Source organism: Chrysemys picta, chromosome 4, assembly GCF_011386835.1.
Source record: "Chrysemys picta bellii isolate R12L10 chromosome 4, ASM1138683v2, whole genome shotgun sequence".
In the NCBI taxonomy this organism is placed as follows: domain Eukaryota; kingdom Metazoa; phylum Chordata; order Testudines; family Emydidae; genus Chrysemys; species Chrysemys picta.
The window spans coordinates 55696864-55721519 of NC_088794.1; the positions used below are offsets into that span (position 1 = coordinate 55696864).

Genomic DNA, 24656 nt, shown 5'->3' on the forward strand with positions numbered 1-24656 from the left:
CTTGCTTGGCAACAGCCCCATCTTTGCCTCGCATACAGTGTTTGCGTCACTGTCCAGGGGTTTACACAGGATTGAAACTTATACTGGAGGGGGAAGGCATCTGTCTGTAGCTCCTGCCTTATCCATCTCCAGCTGCCAGTCCCTCTCTAGCAGGGCTCTGTTCCCTATTTAGAGATGTAGCAGTGCCCAGAATGTGTCTGCTCCAACCAGTGTTTCTGTCTGTTCTGTAACAGATGAAGGTACGGAATTAAATATGTTTTCAATTCCAACTGATTTATTTAACAAGCTGGACATAAGCCTTTGAGAGGCGGGCTCTCGTGGGGGGTCCCGCAGACACAAGCACATAGCACTTACAAGACACAAAGGAAATTGACCGCAAAGCACAAAGCAATGGGGACCTCGGTGATTCAGCTCGCAGACTATAACCGTGTGGCGAATGATGGGGGCTGGGCAATGCTCAAATGCCAAGCTCAAAGCCCAACGGCCTGTTGGTCATTTGTGAAATGAGTTAGGGGCCGGGGGGCTCATACTAACCCCTGTTTGTGCACATTACTAAAAAGCTGCACCCTGCACTCTGCTCAGGAGAGGAAGGTCAGGGCTGGCTCGGCAGTGGGGGCTGCAGGTTGGGATTGAGGGGTGGGTGTGCATGCAGAATCCTGAGCTAGAGGGGGCTGTGGGGCAGGACGGAGACACTGGCAGAGCTGTGCATGAGGAGCCCAGGACTAGGCTAGCAGAGGGCTGTGATTTGCGACTGAGGGGCCTTGGCAGAGTTGTGCGTGGGGAGCCCAGGCCAGGGAGAAAAGAGGGGGCTGCAGTGTGGGACTGAGGGACGTGGGCAGAGTTGGAGGGAGGGAGGCAAGACTGGAGTAGCAGGGAGATTGACGCTCAGGAGCAAGGTGCGTGGGCAGAGCTGCGGGTGCAATGGGAGATGCATGGTGGAACCTGTCTGCCCACAGCCTGCCTCGCTCTGGCCTGCACTGACTCTTCCTACCTTTCATCGGGCACCGATTCATGCTCACATGTTCGGGGAACAGAGGGCTCATTCCTCCAGCGCGAGCAGCTGCCCTGAGTCAGCCACTTGTTGGCAGGCAGCACCGAGGCCATCAGGGCTGGAGGGGAATTCCAGCAAGATGAAGCATAGGGGACAAGGAGCCATGTCAGAGCAGCTCTGAGAACGAAGGGCATCTTTGGGGAGGTTGTTGGCCTTGGTCCGGTCATTATGAGCTCAGCAGCTGGAGAGCTGGGAGGCTGGGATGGGGTAACACTGGGGGATGGATGGAATAACACTGGGGAGTTGGGGATGAAGGGATGGGGCAATGCTGGGGAGATGGGGGGATGGGATGGGGTCACACATGGGGGTGGGATGATGTAAGGGAGTTGGAGGGGCTGGGACGGTAATGCTGCAGAGTTGGGGGGATGGGACCGGGCAAGGCTGCAGAGTTGGGGAGGTGGCAGGGGGACAGGATGGGGTTCCTCTGGACCAAAGAGGGAAAGAAATAGCAATGAGGGTGAGCAGTTACCCCTCGGGATGGGGATCATCATCCTGAACCCCCACATGGAACATCTCCACCAGCAGGAGCAGCTCAGGGTGGAACACGTGACCCAGTGGGCCAAGCTTACCCCGTGGGGTTCTCCTTATTCTCAGTCCCCAAATATTGCTTCTGCCTTGGGGGCATATTCCAGAGCAAAGTGAAACCGGGGCGTAGCCCAGCTCCCTCTGAGGGGACAAAGGGGCCTCGCCAAAGATCCCGAGGCAGGAGAGGTGTTAACGGCCCTTGATCAGTGAAGCCAGAGGCTCAGTCTGTGCCCTCAGGTATGTGCACATGCCAGGCCGGAAGCAAAGGGCCCATGGAAATCAGAGACGGGTCAGGTGGCAGGGCAGGAGCGCTCCCGATGCTACAGTGCATTCTCCGGTTGGCTTCCCCGGCTCCCACTCTTGTTATTAGTGGTTATTTACACAGCCCCCAGTGCGCTGTGCCCGGCAGACAGTGGCCCTGAAGACTCACCCTGTACCAGTGGAAGGGAACTCCCTGACAGGTGGCCTGTCTCCCTGACTCTGCTTGCATTTCCCCTTTCTCTACGTCACCCTATGCCCCCAAACTGCCCTGCTGCTAACAACCTCTCTCCAGCTGCACCCACGACAGAGCGGATCACTAAGCCAAAGTCTCTGTCAGGGGCCATGGGAGGTGAGTGCTTCACTTTTCTGGCTGTTCCAATTGCGAGGCCCTCCAGGACTGATGGTCAGGAAGTGCTGAGCTCCCACAGCTCACCCTGGACCTGACGAGGGCGCTCAGCACCTCTGAAAATCAGGCAGGAGACGTCTCAAGTTGGGGTTGTGACAGATCTGTCATTGATGTGCAATAGCTTAGAGAAACCTTAAGGGCTTTTGCCCGAGGAATACACGTGCTTGCAAAGGATGCACTGTGTGGTGACTTATAACTGGCACAATTACACTGCATACCAGCTGAGGGCAGAAGTGAAGTAGACCTGCTTAGGCCGGCTGTCTTGTGCAGGGAATAACCCAGCGAAGGCAGGGAGCTCTTTAGCCTAGAGATACCCTGGTCAGAAGGGAGAGAGAGCTGTGGGTCTCCACTGCAGAAAGCTGTGCACAGCCCACAGATTTTGACTGCATGTCGCAGGGATCCTGATTGTGCAGTGGACACTCTAGTGCTAGACGAACTAGGCAGCTGCCTAGGGTGGCAGGTTTCTGGGAGAAGCAATTTTGTTTTTGAATGCTCTGCCGGCGAAACTGAGGGGAGAATGAGATGATAGCTGCTAATGAGTGCTGGGAAATATAGTATCTGAGAGGTCAGCGCATGCTCCTCACCACTACATGATGGAAATCTGCACATGCCCAGGGACCAGGGCATGGAGAGTTAGGCACACTGAAGTTTTGCAGACTGTCTAGAGCTGCATCTGCCGACTGTGCACAGCCCAGGGGTCCCGACTCTGCACAACCCAGGGGCCCTGATTGTGTATGACCCAGGCATTCCGACTATGCACGGCCCAGGCATTCCAACTGTGCACGGCCCAGGGGTCCCGACTGTGCACAGCACAGGGATCCGGACTGTGCACGGCCCAGGCATTTCGACTGTGCATGGCCCAGGGGTCCCGACTCTGCATGTTCCAGGGATCCTGATTGTGCACGGCCCAGGCATTCCGACTGTGCATGGCCCAGGGGTCCCGACTCTGCACGACCCAGGGGTCCTGATTGTGCACGGCCCAGGCATTCCGACTGTGCATGGCCCAGGGGTCCCGACTGTGCACGGCCCAGGGGTTGCAACTGTGCACGACCCAGGGGTCCTGATTGTGTATGACCCAGGGATCCAGACTGTGCATGGCCCACGCATTCCGACTATGCACGGCCCAAGGATTATGACTGTGCACAGCCCAGGGGTCCCAAGCGTGCACGGCCCAGGCATTCCCATACACCACTGGGGAAGGCAAATTCTGCTCTAGTGCCTGGGCATCCTTTGGCAAACAGCTTCTCCCAGATAGCGACAAGTGCCCCATGTTCCTGAAAGGGTTAAGTCAACCCTGTGGGGGTCTCAGCTGGAAGATTCCCAGCTTCCTCCTTCCTGCTTTTGTGGCCCAGGGCACATTCCCTCCCCCCACCCCCCAGAAAATCTAAACATTCAGCGGCATCAGTAGGTTCCAGCCCTGCTCTCTGCATTTCCAAAGCCCGTCTAATTACCCACATAATGGGAGCAGCGCGTTGTGAAAGTCTGTGGTGAGGGCACTTCCTGTGAGGCAAGGTTAGGCAGATCTGACGCCTGGGGCCAGCGGGTTTGGGATCAGCCCTTTCGGGAGACGTTTTTAATTTATGAACATTATTTTTTTTAAATAAAAAGGCTTTTAAACAAGGGAAGGTTTGTTCCCTCCAAGTGATTTATCTCCCGTCTGTGATTAGAGGAGGAAGTGTCAGGGACTGGGGAGCTGCAGAGATGGGGAACATGCAGGTCACCCCAGGCAGGCGGGATGAAGCCTGATCACAGGGCGTTGTGTACACTGCCCCGTGCTCCACGTTGGGTGGGAACCACTGATTCAAAGCGCTGGAGAGGCACACACAAGTCCCCAGCTGTAGGGGTGCTGTATTCTCCAAACCAGTGAGGAGTCCTGGGTCCAGGAAAGACCTCAGCATCCTGTGGCTCGCATGGAGGCACTGGTGGTATGATCAGGCCTGGGGATGCGGCAGGAATGGGGCAGTTACTTAATGCATGATTCTCTGTGGCCTTCTACGGATGGGTGAAGGGACAGCCCCACCACCAGTCCTGCAAAGCACTGCACAGTCCATGCTAGCGGGTGAAGGGAAGTGTGCTTCAACAAGGGACCGGCCTGTGTGTGTACGTGGGGAGCGGGGAATGTGTGTGTGTTGGTGTGTGTGCATGCGGATGCAGAGAATGTGTTTGCGTGTGGTGTACAGGGTGTATAGGGCGCATGTGCGATTGTTGGTGTTCGTGTGTAGGGGTGTGTGTGTGTGTGTGTGTGTGTGTGATGCATAGGGTGAGTGTGCATGTATTGGTGTTCGTGGGTGTGTGTCTGTAAGGGGGATCAGAGAGCAGCTCAGGCCAAAGGCGTGGCTGTTGGTCACGTTCCCTTTTAGCTATGGCCTGGGGACCTCTCCTCCTGCCCCAGATCTGCAGGAGGCTGCCATCTCCACCCACAGGCCTCCAGGGTGCAGTAGGCTGGGGGCCGCTGCCTCCCCCAGTTTTACCACAGTTGGTGGGGGTGGTACCAGTCCCTCTCCCCCAGCCACGACTCAGGCGCTTCCCAGGGAGCTCCGGGGGCGTCTGGGAGTACTGTAGCTTATTTGCTACCTTTCCCTCCAGTGATTTAGCTGCAGGATCTGCAGAAGCCGGTGAGATCATAGCAGAAACACTCCGAATCCTGCCCCTGAGCGAGCCTCACATACAGACATGCTGGATGTCTATGCCGAAGGGCAGGAAAGAAGCAGCCATAACTCCACGCCTCGCTCACCTCCCTGCTGGGAGGGTCCTTCCTCACTTCCCCCTCCCCTGTCTCTTTATCCCCCTCTTCTCTCTTCAGGTCTACTGAGGTCCGTAGGCTGGGCCCATCACCCTGGCATCTGATCCCCTCCCAGAGCTGCCTCTCCCAGCTACACAGAAGAGTCCATCCCTCTCCACATCAGTCGCTGCCTTTTCTCCCATTCTGCCTCTGATTTTCTTGCCTATCCTTTGCCTGGAAGCGGCCTCCCCATCCCCTCTTCGCTCCCCTCCTTTCCCCTCTCTCCTGCAAATCCATGCCCCATCTCTGCTCTTCCTGCCCTCTTTGTTCCCTGCAGCCCCAGGGCACTGCCTGCTCCCAAGCCTTCTGCACCCCCCTCTCTCTTAGGTCAGTTCTGTAGCTAGGGTTACCATATTTTGAGCCTCCAAAAGGAGGACACTCCACAGGGCCCCGGCCCCGCCCCAGCCCCGCCCCAACTCCGCCCCTTCCCCAAAGTCCCCGCCCCAACTCCGCCCCCTCCCCTGCTTCCCGCGAACATTTGATTCGTGGGAAGCCTGAAGCAGGTAAGGGGGGAGTGGGGGGAGGAGGCGCGGCCCAATCTGGCCCCCCCCGGCGTCTCCAGCCTGGGTCGGCTCGGGCCCTGGGGTGCTGGCCCCGGGCCCGGCCCCCGGCCGAGCACCCCCGGCCTGCCCAGCACTGCCGGTCCCCGGCCCGGCCCCCGGCTCAGCACCCCCCAGCCCCCGGCCCCGGCACCGCCGGCTCGGCACCGCCGGCTCGGCCCAGCCCCCGGCTCGGCACCGCACTGCCGGCCCGGCCCCTGGCCCCCGGCTCGGCCCCGCCGGCCCCCGGCCCAGCACCGCCGGCCCCGCATGTCCCGATTTTCCCGGACATGTCCGGCTTTTTGGGATTTCTCCCCGGACAGGGATTTGGAGCCCAAAAAGCCGGACATGTCCGGGAAAATCCGGACGTATGGTAACCCTACTGTAGCCCTTCGACAGTGCTCTGCAAACACCCATTGAGAACTATCCTTCCTTCCTGCTCTCTGCTCCACTACTCTATTGCCCTGCATTTCCCCTCCCTGCTAAGCACCCCCTTCCCTTTTCTGTCTTGTAAGCTCATCCCTCCCCCAAGTGAGCCATGGCACCTGACACCGCTCTGCTGGAGTAACCTACCCCTTCCCCTCCCTTTGCCTGCTGGGTCTATTTCCAGGGTGAGCTCTTTGGAGCAGTGCAACAGGGCCCCGATCTCAGCCAGCCCTCAGGCCGGCCTGCATCACCAGCCATAACGCACAGCAAGGTGCGCACAGCCTCTGCCCGGTTTGCAGTGTAAAGCGAGCTGGGAGCTGAGGGAGGCCCATGAGAATCATAGAATATCAGGGTTGGAAGGGACCTCAGGAGGTCATCTAGTCCAACCCCCTGCTCAAAGCAGGACCAGTCCCCAGACAGATTTTTGCCCCAGATCCCTAAGTGGCCCCCTCAAAGATTGAACTCACAACCCTGGGTTTAACAGGCCAATGCTCAAATCACTGAGCTCCGCAGGCCCGTGGGCACACCAGAGCCAAGCCCCTTTCCCTGTCAGACGGTGCTGTTCGAGGGCTCCAGCCAAAGCCAATTTTCAGTTGAGAGGCATCCAAGTTCGCAGACATGCTGGAATCCCTGCTATGCCACCCACCTCCCCTATTAGCATATCAGAGGCCCTGCCGGCTTGCTGAAACCTGTCTCCTTGCCAGGATGGGACGGGAACCGGCACCTCGGGCCACAAACGCCCCTTCTTGCAGCTTTGGCATAAGAAGCTTTGTCTTCTCTGTGGCAAAATCATAACAGGATGGAGGCAAAAATCTCTCCCCTCCCTCAGCTGCCCTCTTCCCTGGGGCTTTTGCAATGTGGGCTCCCGTGAAGAACAATGAGTCCCTGTGGAAACAAGAGACCCTTCCCTTGCTCTGGGGTGGGGGGGATAGGCAGCTGCAGAATTGGGCTGAGGGATTGAAACTTGAGTTAATGTGTGTGCGTCGCCCCGGCGCTGTACGGTTTGTGTTTTACAGCCCCAAACGCGGTACATTCTGAGGTACGTTTTACAAGGCCAACGGGACTCGCTACACAGGCTAACGCTGTGGCTGGCGTCTTGGCTTTTGACATTCCTCACTTCTGCTCTTTCTAAAGCTCGTGGTTTTCCTTAGCGCCACTTGGCTCCTTCCTTTCACTCTTGACAGCTCAACCCAAAGCCTCCTGCTCTACAGTTCTGCCCTTTCCTCTCACCATAACACAACCTTGCCTTTGCAGGGGAAGCTACCAGCTGCTGGCTTTCGCCCTCTGGTGTTCTTATTGTGGTTCGCTGTTTTCTTAGTAACTCTTGCCCAGCTTTTTGTCATTAAAGGAGGCTTCTTTTGCTCTTTACTCAGCAGTTATACCATGCAGAAAATACACAGCCCCGTGTTTACTACACAATATATATGCCAGGCCTAACTACAGCTTCTAGAACACAGTGAGCACCATTAGAGGGCTCACAACCTATTTAAAGGAATACTACCCTTTTTTCATACTCACGCCAAAGGTGCTATATAAAGAATGTGTCACATAAGGTCTCTTGAGCGCTGCGATTTACCCCCAGTCTCCTTGGGAGTCTTAGCAGTCACGCCTCACTGGGTTTCTCCAAGAGGCTTGGAACGGATGCCAAACCACATGAGAGATAGAGGTTTTATCTTCCCTCCTGTTATCTTGCATGAGAGATGTCTAAATAATGAAGATCTGGGCTAGCCAGAGGGGGAAATACCCTTCTAGTAAGCGGCTCACATTAAAACCTTTGAGAGTAATAGCTGGAGATAGACCAACATCAGAGTAGCAAGGCTGTGGGGCAAACATTTTCACCTAGCCGCTTTCTCCTGCCACGTTTTGGTGTCTGCACCTTCCTGAGCAGCTGGGATAGCAGGTCTGCTGCTCCATCATGCCATTTGCACACCCCTTGTGAAGGGGGCAATGCATGGCTGCCCTGGGCTCTGTGGGGCACTACTCATTAGGCTGGCAGAGGAGGGGAGCTCACCACCCCGCTTTCTCTTTACCTCTTTCCAGGTGCTTAGCGCAGCAGTCTCTGCCCAAAGGGAGTTCTCACTGTGATCCGTCTGTGCACAGATTGGGCACGTAGAGGAGAATTCCTGAGTGCCCCTGGCTCCGAGCTGCGGAGGAACTGCACAGAGCAATCGGAGCCATTTCTCTCTTGAATCTAAAACAGGGCTTCTCAAACTTCACTGCACTGCGACCCCCTTCTGACAACACGACCCCAGGAGGGGGGACCGAAGCCTGAACCTGCCCGAGTCCCACCACCCCAGGTGGTGGAGGTGGGGAGGAGGAGCAGGGCAAAGCCAAAGCCTGAGCCCCACCACCTCGAGTGGGGAAGGGCTCAAAACCGAAGCCCAAGGGCTTCAGCACCCACCAGGGGGCCTGTAACCTGAGCCCTGCCATCCAGGGCTGAATCCCTTGGGCTTTGGCTTGGTCCCCAAGCCCCAGCAAGTCTAAGCCATCCCTGATGACCCCAGTAAAATGGGGTCGCGACCCACTATGGGGCCCCGACCCACAGTTTGAGAACTGCTGATTTAAAAGATCTGATTGTATTTTACAAAGTACAATCCCTCTCCCTGCCTATCCTGGCCAATCCAGCTGTCTAGACGTGGTGGGGAATCTCCAGCTCTGGGAGCTGGGTAACTAGCTCCCATCAGTGCCTTTGAAAACCCCACCCAACATGTCTTTACCCCGCTGAGCTTTAGAAGTAATAGCCATAACAACAGGGCACATGGCCCCATATCCGCAGTGGAATAAAACACACCTCTTGGAAACACCGGAGCAGATTTTGCTCTGAGCAACACCCTGGCCATCTCATTGACTTCACGAGTGTTACACCCATAAAATAACTGGGAGCAGAATTTGGCCCGTGAAATACTGAAGAATAGGTTAAATACCACATGTGAGATTAGCAAAATATCCCCAGCCTGTACTGGAGGCAAGAGGAAGAAGTTTAAAGGAGGCATCCAAAGGGGAGGCAGTGTGGTCTAGTGGCCAGACCACAGAACACTCCCACAGCACCCCACAGTGCAAGGGGCAGGCTCCCACTGCTACACCGCTTTTGTGGAGTGCAGCGCCAGAGCCAATCAACCAACCCTGCCCTTTGGGGGACAAGGTGTGCCCCCCAGTGGTGCACTCAAGAACTGCGATTGCAACAGGGAAGGGGCATGCATGGGCGGAAGCTCTGGGCACACTCCTTATCCTCACTCCTGTGCACCCCAGGTAGGCTCCTGGAAGAAAGGAGGAGACGCAACAAGGGGGCTCCTTGGATCAGTTGACAAAGCAATGAATCTCCAGCCGCAGAGGTGGTGCCTGACTGGTAATTCCCTGGGGGGGGCAGGAGATGAGGGAGACAAAGAGAGGGATCCCCCAGCTGTGGGGAAGGACAGTTTGGGGAGCTTGCTCAGCCTAGTCCCATGCTGCACCTGTTTTTGGGGCTCTGCACAAGGGAGGGGGCAGAAAGCCAGCTGGGCTGGGTTACTCCAAGGTGGCCTGAGCCGGAGGCTGGTGTAACGTGTGCCGCTGTCACGTGGTTCCTAGGGGATCTGTGCCAGCAGGGAGCGCCCCTCTCCCATCTCCACCGGCTACTTTACAGCTAGACTCTGTCCCCATAGTGCTGCCTGAAGGGAGATGGGAATCTGGAGCAACGCACGTGCCAGTCCAAGAAAAGGTGTCACCTGGGGCTTGAAAAGAATCCGGACAATGAAATAGCTGGAGCTGGCTGACCAGTGGGCAGCTCTTGGCCATTTATGCGAGATGCCTTGATGCCTCCACCATGTAATCATCACAGCAAACTACCCTGGCTTTGCATGCCACACACACAAACCCCAGACAGTGGGAAATGAGCTGTACGCACAGAGATTTCTCTTCTCCCAGCTGGTCTCCGATTCTTTCCCCCTCTGTTTTACACTGGATGTTACGTTTTGGGGCGAGGGAGGGTTGGGGAGGCTGTAATCCATGAAGGTTCCATCTGGTCTACACTGACATCATCCAAGCAAACAGTTGAACACAAAGAACTGCCACAAACAGGCCCTAGGCCGGGCTGGTGATCAGACGCCATGGTGAGGGACACACATGGAACACTCAGACAGCAGAGACGTCACGTTGACGGCGGCCTCCCCTCACCCCATGTGCGACTCGGCTTCTTTTCACTGATCTGTAATGTGCCTGTCTTAAAATCTAACCAAGCCTCTCTTTTTCTCGGTACGCGCCCACCGCCATGGTAACCGAGTGCCTCGTGGTTCCGTTATAAGTACACATAGACACCTCCAGTGGCAATCCGGAGGAGATCCCCCTCCTCCTCCCAAGCCACCAGTACCAAAGTTTAACACCCTCCTCCCTGTTCTGGGTGCCTCGGGCTCTGTCAGTCCAAATGCAAGGAGAATACGTTTCCTGAGACTGCCCTGCCCCCAGCCCTCTGGGGAGCACACCTAGGGACCACGGCCCATCTCCTCAAAGGTATTTAGGCCCCAATGGGAGTTAGGCACCTAAATACGTTTGAAGATCTGGGCCCAGCAGTTTGCCTGCAGTATCTGAGCATCTTCTCGCTGAGCACAGAACAGGCCGTGTCTCTCTGAGCGACACTTTTATGACAGGACACGTCGGCTCTCTGTTTATTCCCATCCCCTTCTCCTTCTTTCGTTGGGTTCTGCCCAAGGCCAGCACAGAGGGAGAAGTTTCTGTGCAACTGAGGGCAAGAAGCCGCTTGCTCAGACATTTTGGAGCCTGGATTTATTTGCTTGTTTGTTTGTTTTTCACATGAGGCCAGTGCATGGCCCATTAAACCCAGGCCGTTCACAGGGCAGCCGCATACACTCCTCCTGGGCGAGGCTTTTTGCTCTCTCCTGCAGTTCAGCAACACCCCAGGGCTGGTAGCTAGGAGCAGTCCTGTTTTCTGATGGAGTTCCTGTCCTACAGCAGATCCACGCCTGACTTACAAGAATCTTGGAGTCTAGGCAAATGCTAGCCTGCCCGCAGGACAGACTGTACCGGAGAATTTGTCCGTTTCGTCATCATTATTATTAATAGGAATCATAGTTATTACAATAGTGGCTAGGGACCAACGAAGAACAGGGCTCCGTTGTGCTAGATATTGTACAGCCAGCCCAAAAGACAGTCCTTGAAGTGGTTTGGGTGGCATAAAATGCTTGTAAAATACCTTGGCCAAGATTTTTCAGACCCGGCCACTGATTTTTTAACCAGCCTTCATTTTTGGGTGTCCAGCTTGAGAGCCCTTAGAAGGCCCCGATTTCCAGATGGTGGGAGAGTGAGCAGAGGTGGCACATGAGGTGTTGACAGCTGGGTGGCTGAGGCTGATGACTGGTGAAAAGTTAGGTGCATACTCGGGGGGCAGTGATGGGATAAGAGACCAGAGCAGAGCAGCAGATCACGATAAAGGTCATCATGCTATACCCCTGTGGGGGTGTAGCCAGTGTGTTTAGGGGCCTGGTCTGGCTCCCCAACCTGGTTAGCAGCTGTATGCATGCCAGGCCCTAAAGTTTGTGGGGGAATAGTGGAGCTGGAGAGCAGCTAACAGGCTATGAGACCAGGTGGAATTGCTCAGTCTCAAAGCACTTTCCTCCAGGGGCTGCCATTACAAGAAGGAAGCAAAATAACATAACATGAAGCAGCAAACAGGCTGCAAAACACGCCAGCTCCTTCCAGTAACCCCATGTTTAATTGGAACGCCCATCCAAGGCACACTCCCCATCCCCCATGCACCTGAGCTGCGCTTAGCCCCTGGGCCTGGCATGGATGCACACAGCACCCATGTTGGCTCCGCTGCTAGCAAGCTGGCAGGGATCCAGAGAAGAGAAAACGGGCATTATTCCCTGCCGAAGAAAAAACGGGCCACTCACAGAGTTTCCAGGCTGTGCAGCCCTTCAAAGCTGTTGATCCCCAGGCTCTGGATCCGGTTGTTGTGCAGGTGCCTGCAGAGAAAATGGAGATGTTTAAATGGGGCCGAACTCAACTGGCCTTTCTCCAGTAGCCCCTGAGCGGTGACGGCGCAGGGGCACTGGGAGAGCTGAGTGCTGCTTCGCGCACGAAGGGCACTGGGGCAGGAAATGCACCTTGCAGAGTCACTAAACCACTAGGCTCTCAGGATGGCCACAGGGTGCAGCAAACAAGAGCGAGGTAGATTGGGGTGTGACGTTGTACAGTCTATATGGTTTTATAAAAATATGGTAATGAGTGAATATAATGTAACTGGAATATGCTTCCTGCAAAGGGTCTCTTGTAAGGTATCATTACAGAGCTTATAATCTACTGAGTGTGATCATCCTATTTGTATAAATGTACCACTCTTGTATCAGGGACTAGAAATATGGAATATAACTCTGAGGGCCTATCGTAATTATGCAAAGTGTGGGCCATTAATGGTGGTTTGCAATCTTAATGGCTCCCATCAACCAGGACAATTGACTGGGGCTCTGTTTACAGGCAAGCTTTCCTGTGAGTCAGGCTGGGAGGAATGAAGGCTTGAGGTTTTACAGTGACATGTGATCATGTCACATGAACAGCAATCCATCTTTAACCTGGTGCTTTTCCAGTGAGGGGGGGTGGAAACCCAGAGAGAGACAAAGGATTCCCGCCTTCTGCAAAAGATATATAAAGGGATGGAACAGAACAAAGAGGGAGACCCATCATGAAGAATCCCCTAGCTACCACCTGAGCTGGAACAAGAGCTGTACCAGGGAAAAGAATTGTGCCCAGGCCGGGAAGGTGTCCAGTCTGAGGAAAAAACTTACTGAAGCATCTCTGAGGGTGAGATTATCTGTATTCAGTTTGATTAGACATAGATTTGCACATTTTATTTTATTTTGCTTGGTGACTTACTTTGTTCTGTCTGTTACCACTTGGAACCACTTAAATCCTACTTTCTGTATTTAATAAAATCACTTTTTACTTATTAATTAACTCAGAGTATGTATTAATACCTGGGGGAGCAAACAACTGTGCATATCTCTCTATCAGTGTTATAGAGGGCAAACAATTTATGAGTTTACCCTGTATAAGCTTTATACAGGGTAAAACGGATTTATTTGGGTTTAGACCCTATTGGGAGTTGGCATCTGAGTGCTAAAGACAAGCACACTTCTGTGAGCTGTTTTCAGGTAAACCTGCAGCTTTGGGGCAAGTAATTCAGACCCTGGGTCTTTGTTGGAGCAGACGGGAGTGTCTGGCTCAGCAAAACAGGTTGCTGGAGTCCTCAGCTGGCAGGGAAAACAGGAGCAGGGGTAGTCTTGGCACATCAGGTGGCAGCTCCCAGGGGGTTTCTGTGATTCAACCCGTCACAAGGGGTTCTCTTTCTCTTTCTGAGCCCCCTCTCCTCCAACATGCTATAAAAACTCCACGGCCCACCTGTGCCACAACAACTGTTTTCTGCATATAAAAGCCAAAACCAGTGTTAGGGGATAGCAAGCCGGGCAATTGCCTGGGCCCCACGACACAGGCCCCCCCACAAAGCTAAGTTGCTCAGGCTTCGGCTTCAGCCCCGGGTGGTGAGGCCCCTGGCTGCAGTCCCAAGCAGCTGGGCTTTGGCTTTCTGCTCTGGGCCCTAGCAAGAATAACGCTGGCCTTGCTTGGCGGAACCCCTGAAACCTGCCTGCAGCTGTCCAGGGGGCCCCAGATCCCTGGTAAATAACCACTGAGGTGGATGATACAGCATAATGCTGGTGCTCATTGGCCTATTTTCTTCTTAGTCAGTGGGTGTGTCCTCCGTTATCTCTAACATTATCTCTACCACAATAGGCCCAGTTCCAGCCCTCACTCAGGTATTTCCTTTTCCCTTTACAACGGAAAAGTCTTTAAACTCCGCATTACTGCCTGGTCCATTGTGGTAAATCCCAAAAGGCTGGGGGGTAAAAAACCTGCCAGCCCTTCCTTTGCTGATATGAGAGCTGCCTACATTCGGAGTGATGCAAGTTCCCGGTGTGCCCGGGGTGGATGGAAAAGGGGGCATGTGCTCTGGGTGGAGGTTCTTGGAGCCCTTTCCCCTTCCGGAGAAAGGCACAGAAGTGAGTCTGAGTGAGCTGGAGGCGTCTAAGCCAGTGTCGCCGAGACACTTGGGACTAGAAGATAGTGTGTGTTACAGCAGCTCAGCACCCTCCCATGCAGCATCTCTAATTTGGCCCTTTCTGGGACACCATCCTGTGAACTGCCTCTCCTGCCATACGCCTCTCGGCAAATGACGCTCAGTTTGCACAACCACTCAGTGCCATGCAGGGCCAATGAGAGTTGGGGGAAGCCGGTACAAATTACCGGGACCCGGCGGTCCGGAAAGGGGCCCGGCTTCCCACACCTCTCGTTGGCCTGTTTAGCTGGTCTGCCCTTGCTGGGGTGCCCGAAAAAATTCCGGGCCCGGCTTCCCCCCCGTCTCGTCGGCCCTGTTTAGCCGGTCCACCCTTGCTGGGGGGCCTGAAAAAAAATTTTCACCGGGGCCCGAACCTGCTCTCGGCGGCCCTGGTGCCAAGCTGCACAACTGCAACACGGACAAAAGAGCTTCCTGCCCAGTTCACACGTGCCGTGCAATTTGCACCACCGTGGGATCTAAGGCAGAGATTTCCCAAGCTCCTTAGTGGGTTTGGATGCCCAATTCCCATTCATTTTACTAGGAAGCCCTGGGCTTTGAAAAGCTCAAACCAACACGACTAACTCATGTTGGGCCCTATCCAGTCGAGCATCTTCAACAACCATTCATAGCATTAGACCCCATGGGTGGATCCAAGTAGACTAAGCACAGACTTCCTTCTTCTGCAATGAATGTTATAATGTCTATGGTCCAAAGCCCTGTCCTCATTTGCCTCCTCTGCCCCACTGATCTCAATGCATGGGTGGAATCCAGGCTGCATTTACCTAGAAGTGTTTTTGAAACAAAGAAAATAAAACCTCTAAGCCCCATGAGTCTTGGTCTTTTAGTTCAATGCCATGATGTCTACAGACACAGCTTTATTATCTCTTGCTCGCAGAAAGATGGAAATACTTCCAGATTTAGACTTCTGGATTTACTCCAGTTTGACTGCAATCAAGGTTATCTTCAGTTTAATGCTTTAAAAATGTCTAACCCCGGAGCCGAGTGGCTAACGTGACATTCTGATGTGCCTTATCCACACTGAATCAGCAAATCTTACCCGCTTTTCTCCTCCCTTCATTGTCTTTTGTCCCAGTGCCACGTATTGTGCACTGTGTGTGTTATTTCTGATGCTCGAGGGCCTGTGCATTATGAAGTCCTTCTGGGCTAATTCTGCTGCTGGAGATCTGTGTGCCATCTCTATTGTAAGAGCAGTAAAGTCTCCTGTGTTACATCTGTCCTTGAGACCCCAGGCATGGTACAGTCCCATGGGTTCCCATTGGGAAGTCCTGTGTGTTATTTCTGTCTACACTACAGGGACTATAGCGACAGAGCTATGTCACTGCCGCTATGCCAATATAACCCCATAGTGTAGACGTAGCTTACAGGCTCTAGGAAAACCACTTCCCTGAATGACGGTAGCCAGATTGATAGAAGCAGTCTGCCATTGGCCTAGCTGTGTCTACAGTGGGACTAGGGCATCATAGTTACAGTGTTCAGAGTGCCGGAGCTATATCAACCTACATTTTAAGCGCAGGCCAGGCCTCTCTCTTCATTTTTGGCAGAACCAGGATCTGTATTACTGGATTCTTCCTTCCAAGTTGTCAGAAGCTGTCTGAGTGTGTGCATGGGTATTAGCCATCCGACTCCCATTCCAGTCAGTGAGCGCCCCCTGGCTGAACCAAGGCATAGCGTTCCAGAATCCTACTCCTGTGATCTTTTCAGTCCAGACAGATGGATCCAGGTGCCCCGGGGACATGCTGTGAAGCAGAGAAGGCAACGCCAAGGGGACAGACTGCGAGTCCTTGCTCACCTGAGTAGTGCCCTTGATTCCAGTTGGGCTCCTCACATGAATAAGGACTCACCAGCCTCGTAGCAGCTCAGGGGGACAGAATATTCACTGAGTTCCACTTCAGTAGATCAGTCCATTTTATGTTCCTGGGGCTTCGCCCCAATAAATACCAAGCCCCTCACATTCAGACGCAGACAGATTCTGTATCTGCTGTGATGTAAAGCATTAATCTATTATCACAGAATTTATGGTCAGTCTCTTCCCCGTCTGCGTTCTGGAACATAACCTATCATATCATATAATACAGCCTCTTTAAAATGGCCACGCTAGCAGGTGGATCAATGATATTTGCGTTACTCGTGCTTGCTCTAAATCTGCCTTGGCTCAGAAAAAAAATCTCTCACTGCACCTGGATTCGAGTGCAGGCAGCGTCACCGAGCTTCCCAGTGCCAAATGTTCCATGGTAAAAGCAGGAGGATTTATGAGCCGGGGAGGAGGCAGGCTCTGTGTGGTAGTTAAATGGAGGGTTGTGATGATCCGAGTGCAGTTTGGAAACCAGCTTGACTCTCCCAGAGAAGCACATTTCCATCTAGTCATTCTGATGAGAACACACAGATTTTGGGGCGACACGGGGGTGGGGCAGTACAGGAAAATTTACTGGCTGCTCCCAGAGGTAAGTGGGGGGGAGGAAAAAGCAGCTGCAAGAAAACTTGGATCAATTGTGATTCTCTGAGGAGGAGAAAGATTTAGATAAAAATCCAAGTCAGGAGATTAGAGGAGCTATTTCTCTTTGTCACAAAAAACATATGTTCCATGTCCAGATGGCTTCCTCCATCAAATTTTATGGGGCATTTTCAGATCAAGTTGCCCTTACATCACTTTGGGCTTTCACACCAAGATGACGCCACTCGTTTGAGTCCCTCTGAACCTGGATACTGCACTTGCCAAGCCAAAGGTTTGTATCTACTGTAGCTAGTGCCTCAACACATGTTCCCAGGGATGGGGGATGCCAAAGGAGTGAGGTACAGAACAAAACTCCAATCCTATAGTGCATGTGTTCATTTGAAATGACAAGGATGGGCATGAAGAAACAGGAAAGACAGGGCTTGTAGTTCAGATAGCAGGGACAACATTTCTGGCTCCAGATGTGATGGGTCCTCAGCTGTGGACTTCGCTCCCCCTAGGATCCTGCCCCAAATTACTCATCTTCCAGGCCTGGCACGCGATGTATTAAGTAGCATTCCCTTAGGAGGGGCTGGCAGAGAGCAGTACAGAATGCAGAGCTTTCATTTGGACAGACAGGTTGGGGAAATGAAGGTCTTGTTACGGATCCTCTCTCAACTCAGGCAGTCTTAACAGAGGCATCCTGGCCAGTGTTCTACACCTTTACAGGGCATCACAAAGAGAAAAAAATAGGTAATGTCTTCCCACCCACCCATGTGAATACACCTTGACTTGGAACATTCATGACTTTAAAAACAGCTGTCTTCCTCCTACGGGGCCAGATTCTGATTCCCTCACTCCTGTTGGGTAGCAGCTTTCTCATCCAATCTTTCCATCCATTTCAAGGGGACCACTCGAGGAGTAAGGTAGCACTGAATGTCCTAGATAGAGTTTGATCTGGGCAGCGCGCCATCTCCAAGGAGGTGACGTCCCTTTGGGATGTGCCATCTTGATGACTGAATGTGAGTAAAGGTGGCACAACCTGACCATTCATTAGGACCAGAAATGAAGCCCGACTGGAAATGTCTAGATTTAGAAATGTTTGAGCTGCAGGATCCCGTCCGTTTCATTCATAACAGTGAAGAGGAATGAAACAAAGACTGAGCTGGTTTTGCTTAAACTTGGCTTGAAGACGTTTGGAGATCAAGCAAAGAAAGTTCCAAGCCCCAAAGACATATTTTTGTCGTTGCTGTTGTTGAGAAAGTTGTGAGTGATTGAAAAAGCGGGGTTATAATGGAAACTGCAGCTCGGCCTTAACTCTAGCGGTTGGTACCAGAGAACTCTGAAATAACAATCACAGGAGACTTTGACTCATAGTGCGAGCTGGAATGGGAAATAATTGAAGAGATGAACTCCTCTTTCCTTCTGCCCTCTTCCCATCCATGTTAAACAAATTACTTCAGCAAGTGGAATTGCAGCTTCTCCAGTGTCTGTCAGTTCAAGCCCGGCTCAGAGAGTCAGTTCTGCCTGGTAAACTACAGCGGGTTTGACTGAGACTTGAGATATTTTACTGCTGTGCACGTACATGGCGCTCTCTGGAGGGATGTTTAGACAAAATTAACAGATCAATTCCATGAGAAACTTTTCTGCCCGTCCTGCTCCCCTTGAAGTCAATGGACAAACTTTAGCTGCCTGTTTACAAATACATGCATCTCTCTTTGCAGACCAGGATCATGGAGCAAAATCTCACAAATTCTCACAAGGGAAAAGATTTCCCATCCAGCTCTATGTGGAACCCAAGATGCTGAGAGAATGCTAAGAATGGGGCTGAGCTCCCTGATGGCAAGGGCAGGAAATCCTGCGAGATGTTCCTGGCATTAGCAGGGCCTTGATGAATAGAACCTGAGCACTGTCGTTGGCACACACAGTTCACCTGAGCACCGCCGTTGGCACATCCAGCTCACCTGAGCTCTGCCATTGGCACACACAGTTCACCTGAGCACTGCCGTTGGCACACACGGCTCACCTGAGCTCTGCCATTGGCACATACGGCTCACCTGCGCACTGCCGTTGGCACACACAGTTCACCTGAGCACTGCCATTGGCACACTCAGCTCACCTGAGCTCTGCTGTTGGCACACCCGACTCACCTGAGCACTGCCATTGGCACACACAGTTCGCCTGAGCACTGCCGCTGGCACACTCCGGCTCACCTGAGCTCTGCTGTTGGCACACCCGACTCACCTGAGCACTGCCATTGGCACACACAGTTCACCTGAGCTCTGCCGCTGGCACACCCGGTTCACCTGAGCACCGGCACTGGCACACACGGCTCACCTGAGCTCTGCCGCTGGCACACCCGGTTCACCTGAGCACCGCCGCTGGCACACATGGCTCACCTGAGCCCAACTCTCCTACCAAACATGTTGTGACAATGCGGTTCTGGTGGAACCCAACTGAGAGTGCCAACTCAGGACAAATTGCTCAAATAGGGCAGTTACAGCCCAAGGCTGGGGTTTTTTCCACCTCTAAGGCAAACCAAACCAGCCAGACTAGGAGGACTTCGGTCTCACCCCCTGGCTAACCGCAAGTCTCACAAGCAATCTCCTTAGACACCCCAGTTTCCCAGTATTACCACCAGTGCCACTCGTTATGGGGACAAATGGTTATGAAAACCAATACCCCAGTAAAAGAAAAAGGTTCTCCTGATCCCAAAGGACCAAGCCCCAGACCCAGGTCAATATACAAATCAGATCTTACCCACAAATCACGCTGTTGCCAATCCTTCAGAATCTAAAATCTAAAGGTTTATTCATAAAAGGAAAAAGATAGAGATGAGAGTTAGAATTGGTTAAATGGAATCAATTACATACAGTAATGGCAAAGTTTTTGGTTCAGGCTTGCAGCAGCGATGGAATAAACTGCAGGTTCAAATCAAGTCTCTGGAATACATCCCCCGCTGGGATGGGTCCTCAGTCCTTTGTTCAGAGCTTCAGTTTGTAGCAAAGTTCCTCCAGAGGTATGAAGCAGGATTGAAGACCCGATGGAGATGAGGCATCAGCCTTATATAGTCTTTTCCAGGTGTAAGAACACCTCTTTGTTCTTACTGTGGAAAATTACAGCAAAATGGAGTCTGGAGTCACATGGGCCAGTCCCTGCATACTTTGCTGAGTTACAAGGCGTATCTGCCTTCTCTCAATGGGTCCATTGTATAGCTGATGGTCCTTAATGGGCCATCAAGCAGGCTAGGCAGAGCTAATCTCAGCTTGTCTGGGATGTCACCCAGAAGCATAGCATAAGTTTGCCATACAGACAGTATAGAGCCAATATTCATAACTTCGACTACAAAACTGATACACACATATAGACAGCATAATCATAACCAGTAAACCATAACCTTGTCCTAGACACCCCATTTGACCCCCTTTATACCAGATTTGGGTGCCACTACAGGACCTTGGTTGCAACAATGATCTATACGGTCCCACTTTATGTCAATAACGTCACACATGTAGACAATTTCAGCTCATAGATTCCAAGGCCAGAAGGGACCATTATGATCACCTAGTCGGACCTCCTGTGTAACACAGGCCAGAGCTTTCACCTGAGCACACCTGACTCACCTGAGCACCACCGCTGGCACACCCAGTTCACTTGAGCACCACCGCTGGCACACCCGGCTCACCTGAGCTCTGCCGCTGGCACACCCGGCTCACCTGAGCGCCGCCGCTGGCACACATGGCTCACCTGAGTGCTGCCGTTGGCACACCCGGCTCACCTGAGCTCTGCTGCTGGCACACACGGCTCACCTGAGCCCAACTCTCCTACCAAACATGTAGACAATTTCAGCTCATAGATTCCAAGGCCAGAAGGGACCATTATGATCACCTAGTCGGACCTCCTGTGTAACACAGGCCAGAGCTTTCACCCAGTGGTTCCTGCGTCCCAGTGCTTAATTTGTAATGAAAGAGGTGCTGGGGCTCAAGCCATTTTTTAATTTTCATAACTGACGTGGGAAGCCCAGAGGTGCCAGGGCTCTGAACTGCCAACCCTAGAGGTGCCGGGGCTCAGCCCTGGCACAAATTAAGCACTGCTGCCTCTAGCCTATTAACTTCTGGATTATTAGAGCACAGTCCATCCCGGGTATAAGAATCTACACCAAACAAAATCCAATCCTAGCTATTGTTCATGATTTTAGACCCCAGTATGGTCCAGAACCTCATCTAGTGGAAACCACCAGAGAGGCACTGATTTAATAGAGTGAGGCTGATTCACACCAGGGGAAGATCAAGCCCAACTTCTTTAATCTATCTGTAAAAGATCACGAATCAAAAAACCAACCATCCAAATAAATAATGGGAAAAGAAATTGCAGCCAACAGGGGCATCAGAAAGCTTGTTCCCCAACTCTCGTTTAGCTGCTGGCATATGCTGAGTGCAAGGTTTTTCAGAGGCTGTTGAAAAAGGGGAGACATCCAGGCATGTTGAGAACCCCGAAATGTTCCCAGCTCTCGAGACTCATGTTGTACAGAGGAGAGTAATTGCACAACAACCAGAACACTTGGGACTGAGCTGAAGCCTCCAGAGCTGAAGCATGAGTTGCTACAGCTTGCGCTAGCGTGCCAGGCAATCACGCTGCAGCTTTGATCGCTTCGTATCCTCTGGGGATCAGCACAGAGGGGGACCTGTAACACGCAGAGTTACAATAGCTCAACTTACAAATGATGGAGCAGAAGAAAATCCAGTGGATCTGCCTGAAACAGGGATCCAACTCATTGAGGAGTCAGAGTTGGTCTTCCCACTGGCGTGGCATCCAGAAGGATGCACTGAGAGTTTATATTGTCATGTGAGTAGCATGCATCACTGTTGCTGTCTGCACTTTGAAATGGGCTCCCTCCCCTGCGGAGTTAGACGAGCACATGCACCCTGCTGAAAAGAGGCGTGATTTGTTGTTGAACATGTTTCTCTCCATCAGAAAAGCAACCAGGCGAGAGACAGCCTTGCATCTGCGGCTGGCACACCCTGCAGTCTGGGAAACTGGAAAAGCACATCAGGAAAAAATTACAGGAGCCACCTGCCTCCAATAAAGAACAAATAGCAATTCCCAACAGGGGGTCTCTCGTCCCATTAAAAGCTCTCTAAACAGGCTGTAGCCCTGCACCCGATTAAAACAGGATTTATTCCAAATTCTTTTTGCGGAAGTCTTCTGGCAAATTGTCTCGTTTTCCTTTTCGCTCTTATTTTCAAATACCTTTTCCTGTGGGTGAAAGGAGCCCTGGAGAACAAAGTCCTGTGTCTAGCAACAAGCACAGACAGTAGCAGTACAGGCTCCCCCCGCCACTTGGAAGTCTCTGGGGAAGAGAGCAGCTCGGTCTTTCTGCCTATTAAGTGCAACGACTACAAAAAAGGGGAAAGAATTAGTGCCAATGATACCAGTCTGTTAAGAACCTAGGATGTATAAACAGGGGTGTAAAGAGTAGGGAGGTGATTTTGCGTCTGTATATGGCCTTGGTGAGACCAATACAAGAATACCGCGTCCAATTCTGGTGTCCACATTTTAAAAACAACATTGAAATTTTGGAAAGAGTGCAGAGAAAAACCATAAAAATGATTTGTGGGCTGGAAAAAATTCCTTAGAGTGAGAAGCTTACGAAATGCAATCTGATTAGCTTATTAAAAAGATCATGAGGTGACTTGATCACAGTGTGTAAGTGCCTTCATGGGGAGAAAATATGGGGTGCAACAGGCTCTTAGATTCAGGGGAGAAAGGCAGAACAAGAATCAGTGGTGATGGTGTCCCTAGCCTCTGTTTGCTAGAAGCTGGGAATAGGTGACAGGGGATGGATCATTTGATGATTACCTGTTCTGTTAATTCACTTTCATTTAATAGAATCATAGAATATTAGGGTTGGAAGGGACCTCAGGAGGTCATCTAGTCCAACCCTCTACTCAAAGCAGGACCAACACCAACTAAATCATCCCAGCACTCATTCCAGTGCTTCACCACCCTCCTAGTGAAAAAGTTTTTCCTAATATCCAACCTAAACCTCCCCCACTGCAACTTGAGACCATTACTCCTTGTTCTGTCATCTGGTACCACTGAGAACAATCTAGATCCATCCTCTTTGGAACGCCCTTTCAGATAGTTGAAAGCAGCTATCAAAACCCCCCTCACTCTTCTCTTCTGCAGACTAAACAATCCCAGTTCCCTCAGCCTCTCTTCATAAGTCATGTGCTCCAGCCCCCTAATCATTTTTGTTGCCCTCCGCTGGACTCTTTCCAATTTTTCCACATCCTTCTTGTAGTGTGGGGCCCAAAACTGGACACAGTACTCCAGATGAGGCTTCACCAATGCCGAATAGAAGGGAATGTTCACGTCCTTCAATGTGCTGGCAATGCTCCTACTTATACAGCCCAAAATGCCGTTAGCCTTCTTGGCAACAAGAGCACACTGTTGACTCATATCCAGCTTCTCGTCCACTGTAATCCCTAGGTCCTTTTCTGCAGAACTGTTGTCTAGCCGCTCGGTCCCTAGTCTGTAGCAGTTTCCATTTTTTCTCTTGGAGGACCAATGTGACCAGCTTCATTTTCCACTAGTCACTTGTACTCCATTGCCTTGGATCAAATTCAAAGTCTGAAATGAATTCGGATCTTGCCAGCGCACTGTGAACTCAGATGACATAGGGGAGTGTCATGGCTTGGTCTTGGCCAAAAACCATTTGAAGTCCCTGTGACGGGTTGGATCACAGAAACCCCCCTGGGAACTGCCACCCGATGTGCAAAGACTACCTCTGCTTTTGTTTTCCCTGCCAGCTGAGGACTCCAGCACCCTGTCTTGCTGAGCCAGACACTCCCGTCTGCCCCAACACAGACCCAGGGTCTGAATCACTTGCCCCAAAGCTGCAAGTTTACCTGAAAACAGTTCACAGAAGTTTGCTTGTCTTTAGCACTCAGATGCCCAACTCCCAATGGGGTCTAAACACAGATAAATCCGTTTTACCCTGCATAAAGCTTATGCAGGGCAAACTCATAAATTGTTCGCCCTCTATAACACTGATAGAGAGATATGCACAGTTGTTTGCTCCCCCAGGTATTAATACATATTCTGAGTAAATTGCTAAATAAAAAGTGATTTTATTAAATACAGACAGTAGGATTTAAGTGGTTCCAAGAAGTAAAAGACAGAACAAAGTAAGTCACCAAGCAAAATAAAATAAAATGCGCAAATCTATGCCTAATCAAACTGAATACAGATAATCTCACCCTCAGAGATGCTTCAGTAAGTTTTTTCTCAGACTGGACACCTTCCAGACCTGGGCACAATTCTTTCCCCTGGTACAGCTCTTGTTGCAGCTCAGGTGATAGCTAGGGGATTCTTCATGATGGCTCCTCTCCCTCCTTTGTTCTCTTCCACCCCTTTATATATCTTTTGCATAAGGCGGGAACCCTTTGTCCCTCTGGGTTTCCACCCCCCCTCACTGGAAAAGCACCAGGTTAAAGATGGATTCCAGTTCAGGTGACATGATCACATGTCACTGCAAGACTTCATTACTCACTTGCCAGCACACACATATACAGGAAGACTCACAGGTAAATACAGCCATCTGCAGACAATGGGAGTCATCAAGATTCCAAACCATCCTTAATGGCCCACACTTTACATAATTACAATAGGCCCTCAGAGTTACATTTTATATTTCTAGTTTTAGATACAAGAGTGGTACATTTCTACAAATAAGATGATCACACTCAGTAGATTATAAACTTTGTAATGATACCTAACAAGAGACCTTTTGCATGAAGCATATTCCAGTTACATTATATTCACTTATCATATTTTTATAAAACCATATAGACTGCACAATGTCACAGTCCCAATCTGCCATAGCTCAGTAGAGGCACCTGGTCACGGGAACTGTGCAAATTCACCTGGACAACCCCGAGCAGCAGGTAGCAGTGGTTAGACTCATTTGGAGATGAATAAAATCAGCTGGAATTGACAGCAGCAGGGGATTTCAGAGAGCGTAATTAATCTCTTCTATGGGTACTAAAGATAGAAACTCACTTTTCTCCAGGCAAAGTGCTCAGCCCTCAGCGAGAGAAGCAGCTTTTGT

The 24656-nt window shown here is 51.8% G+C and overlaps 1 protein-coding gene across 11 annotated transcripts in view; it reads right to left on the minus strand.

Moving 5' to 3' along the window:
• LGR6 (leucine rich repeat containing G protein-coupled receptor 6) overlaps window positions 1-24656 on the minus strand; it is a 217822-nt gene that overhangs the window by 50207 nt on the left and 142959 nt on the right. For 10 of the 11 annotated variants that reach the window (XM_065592333.1, XM_024111271.3, XM_065592332.1 and 7 more), the window contains one exon: window positions 11876-11947. The exons of the other annotated variant lie outside the window; for it this stretch is intronic. In XM_065592333.1, coding sequence (XP_065448405.1) covers window positions 11876-11947 — 72 coding nt within the window. The remainder of the gene's footprint in view (window positions 1-11875; window positions 11948-24656) is intronic. 11 annotated transcript variants of the gene reach the window in all.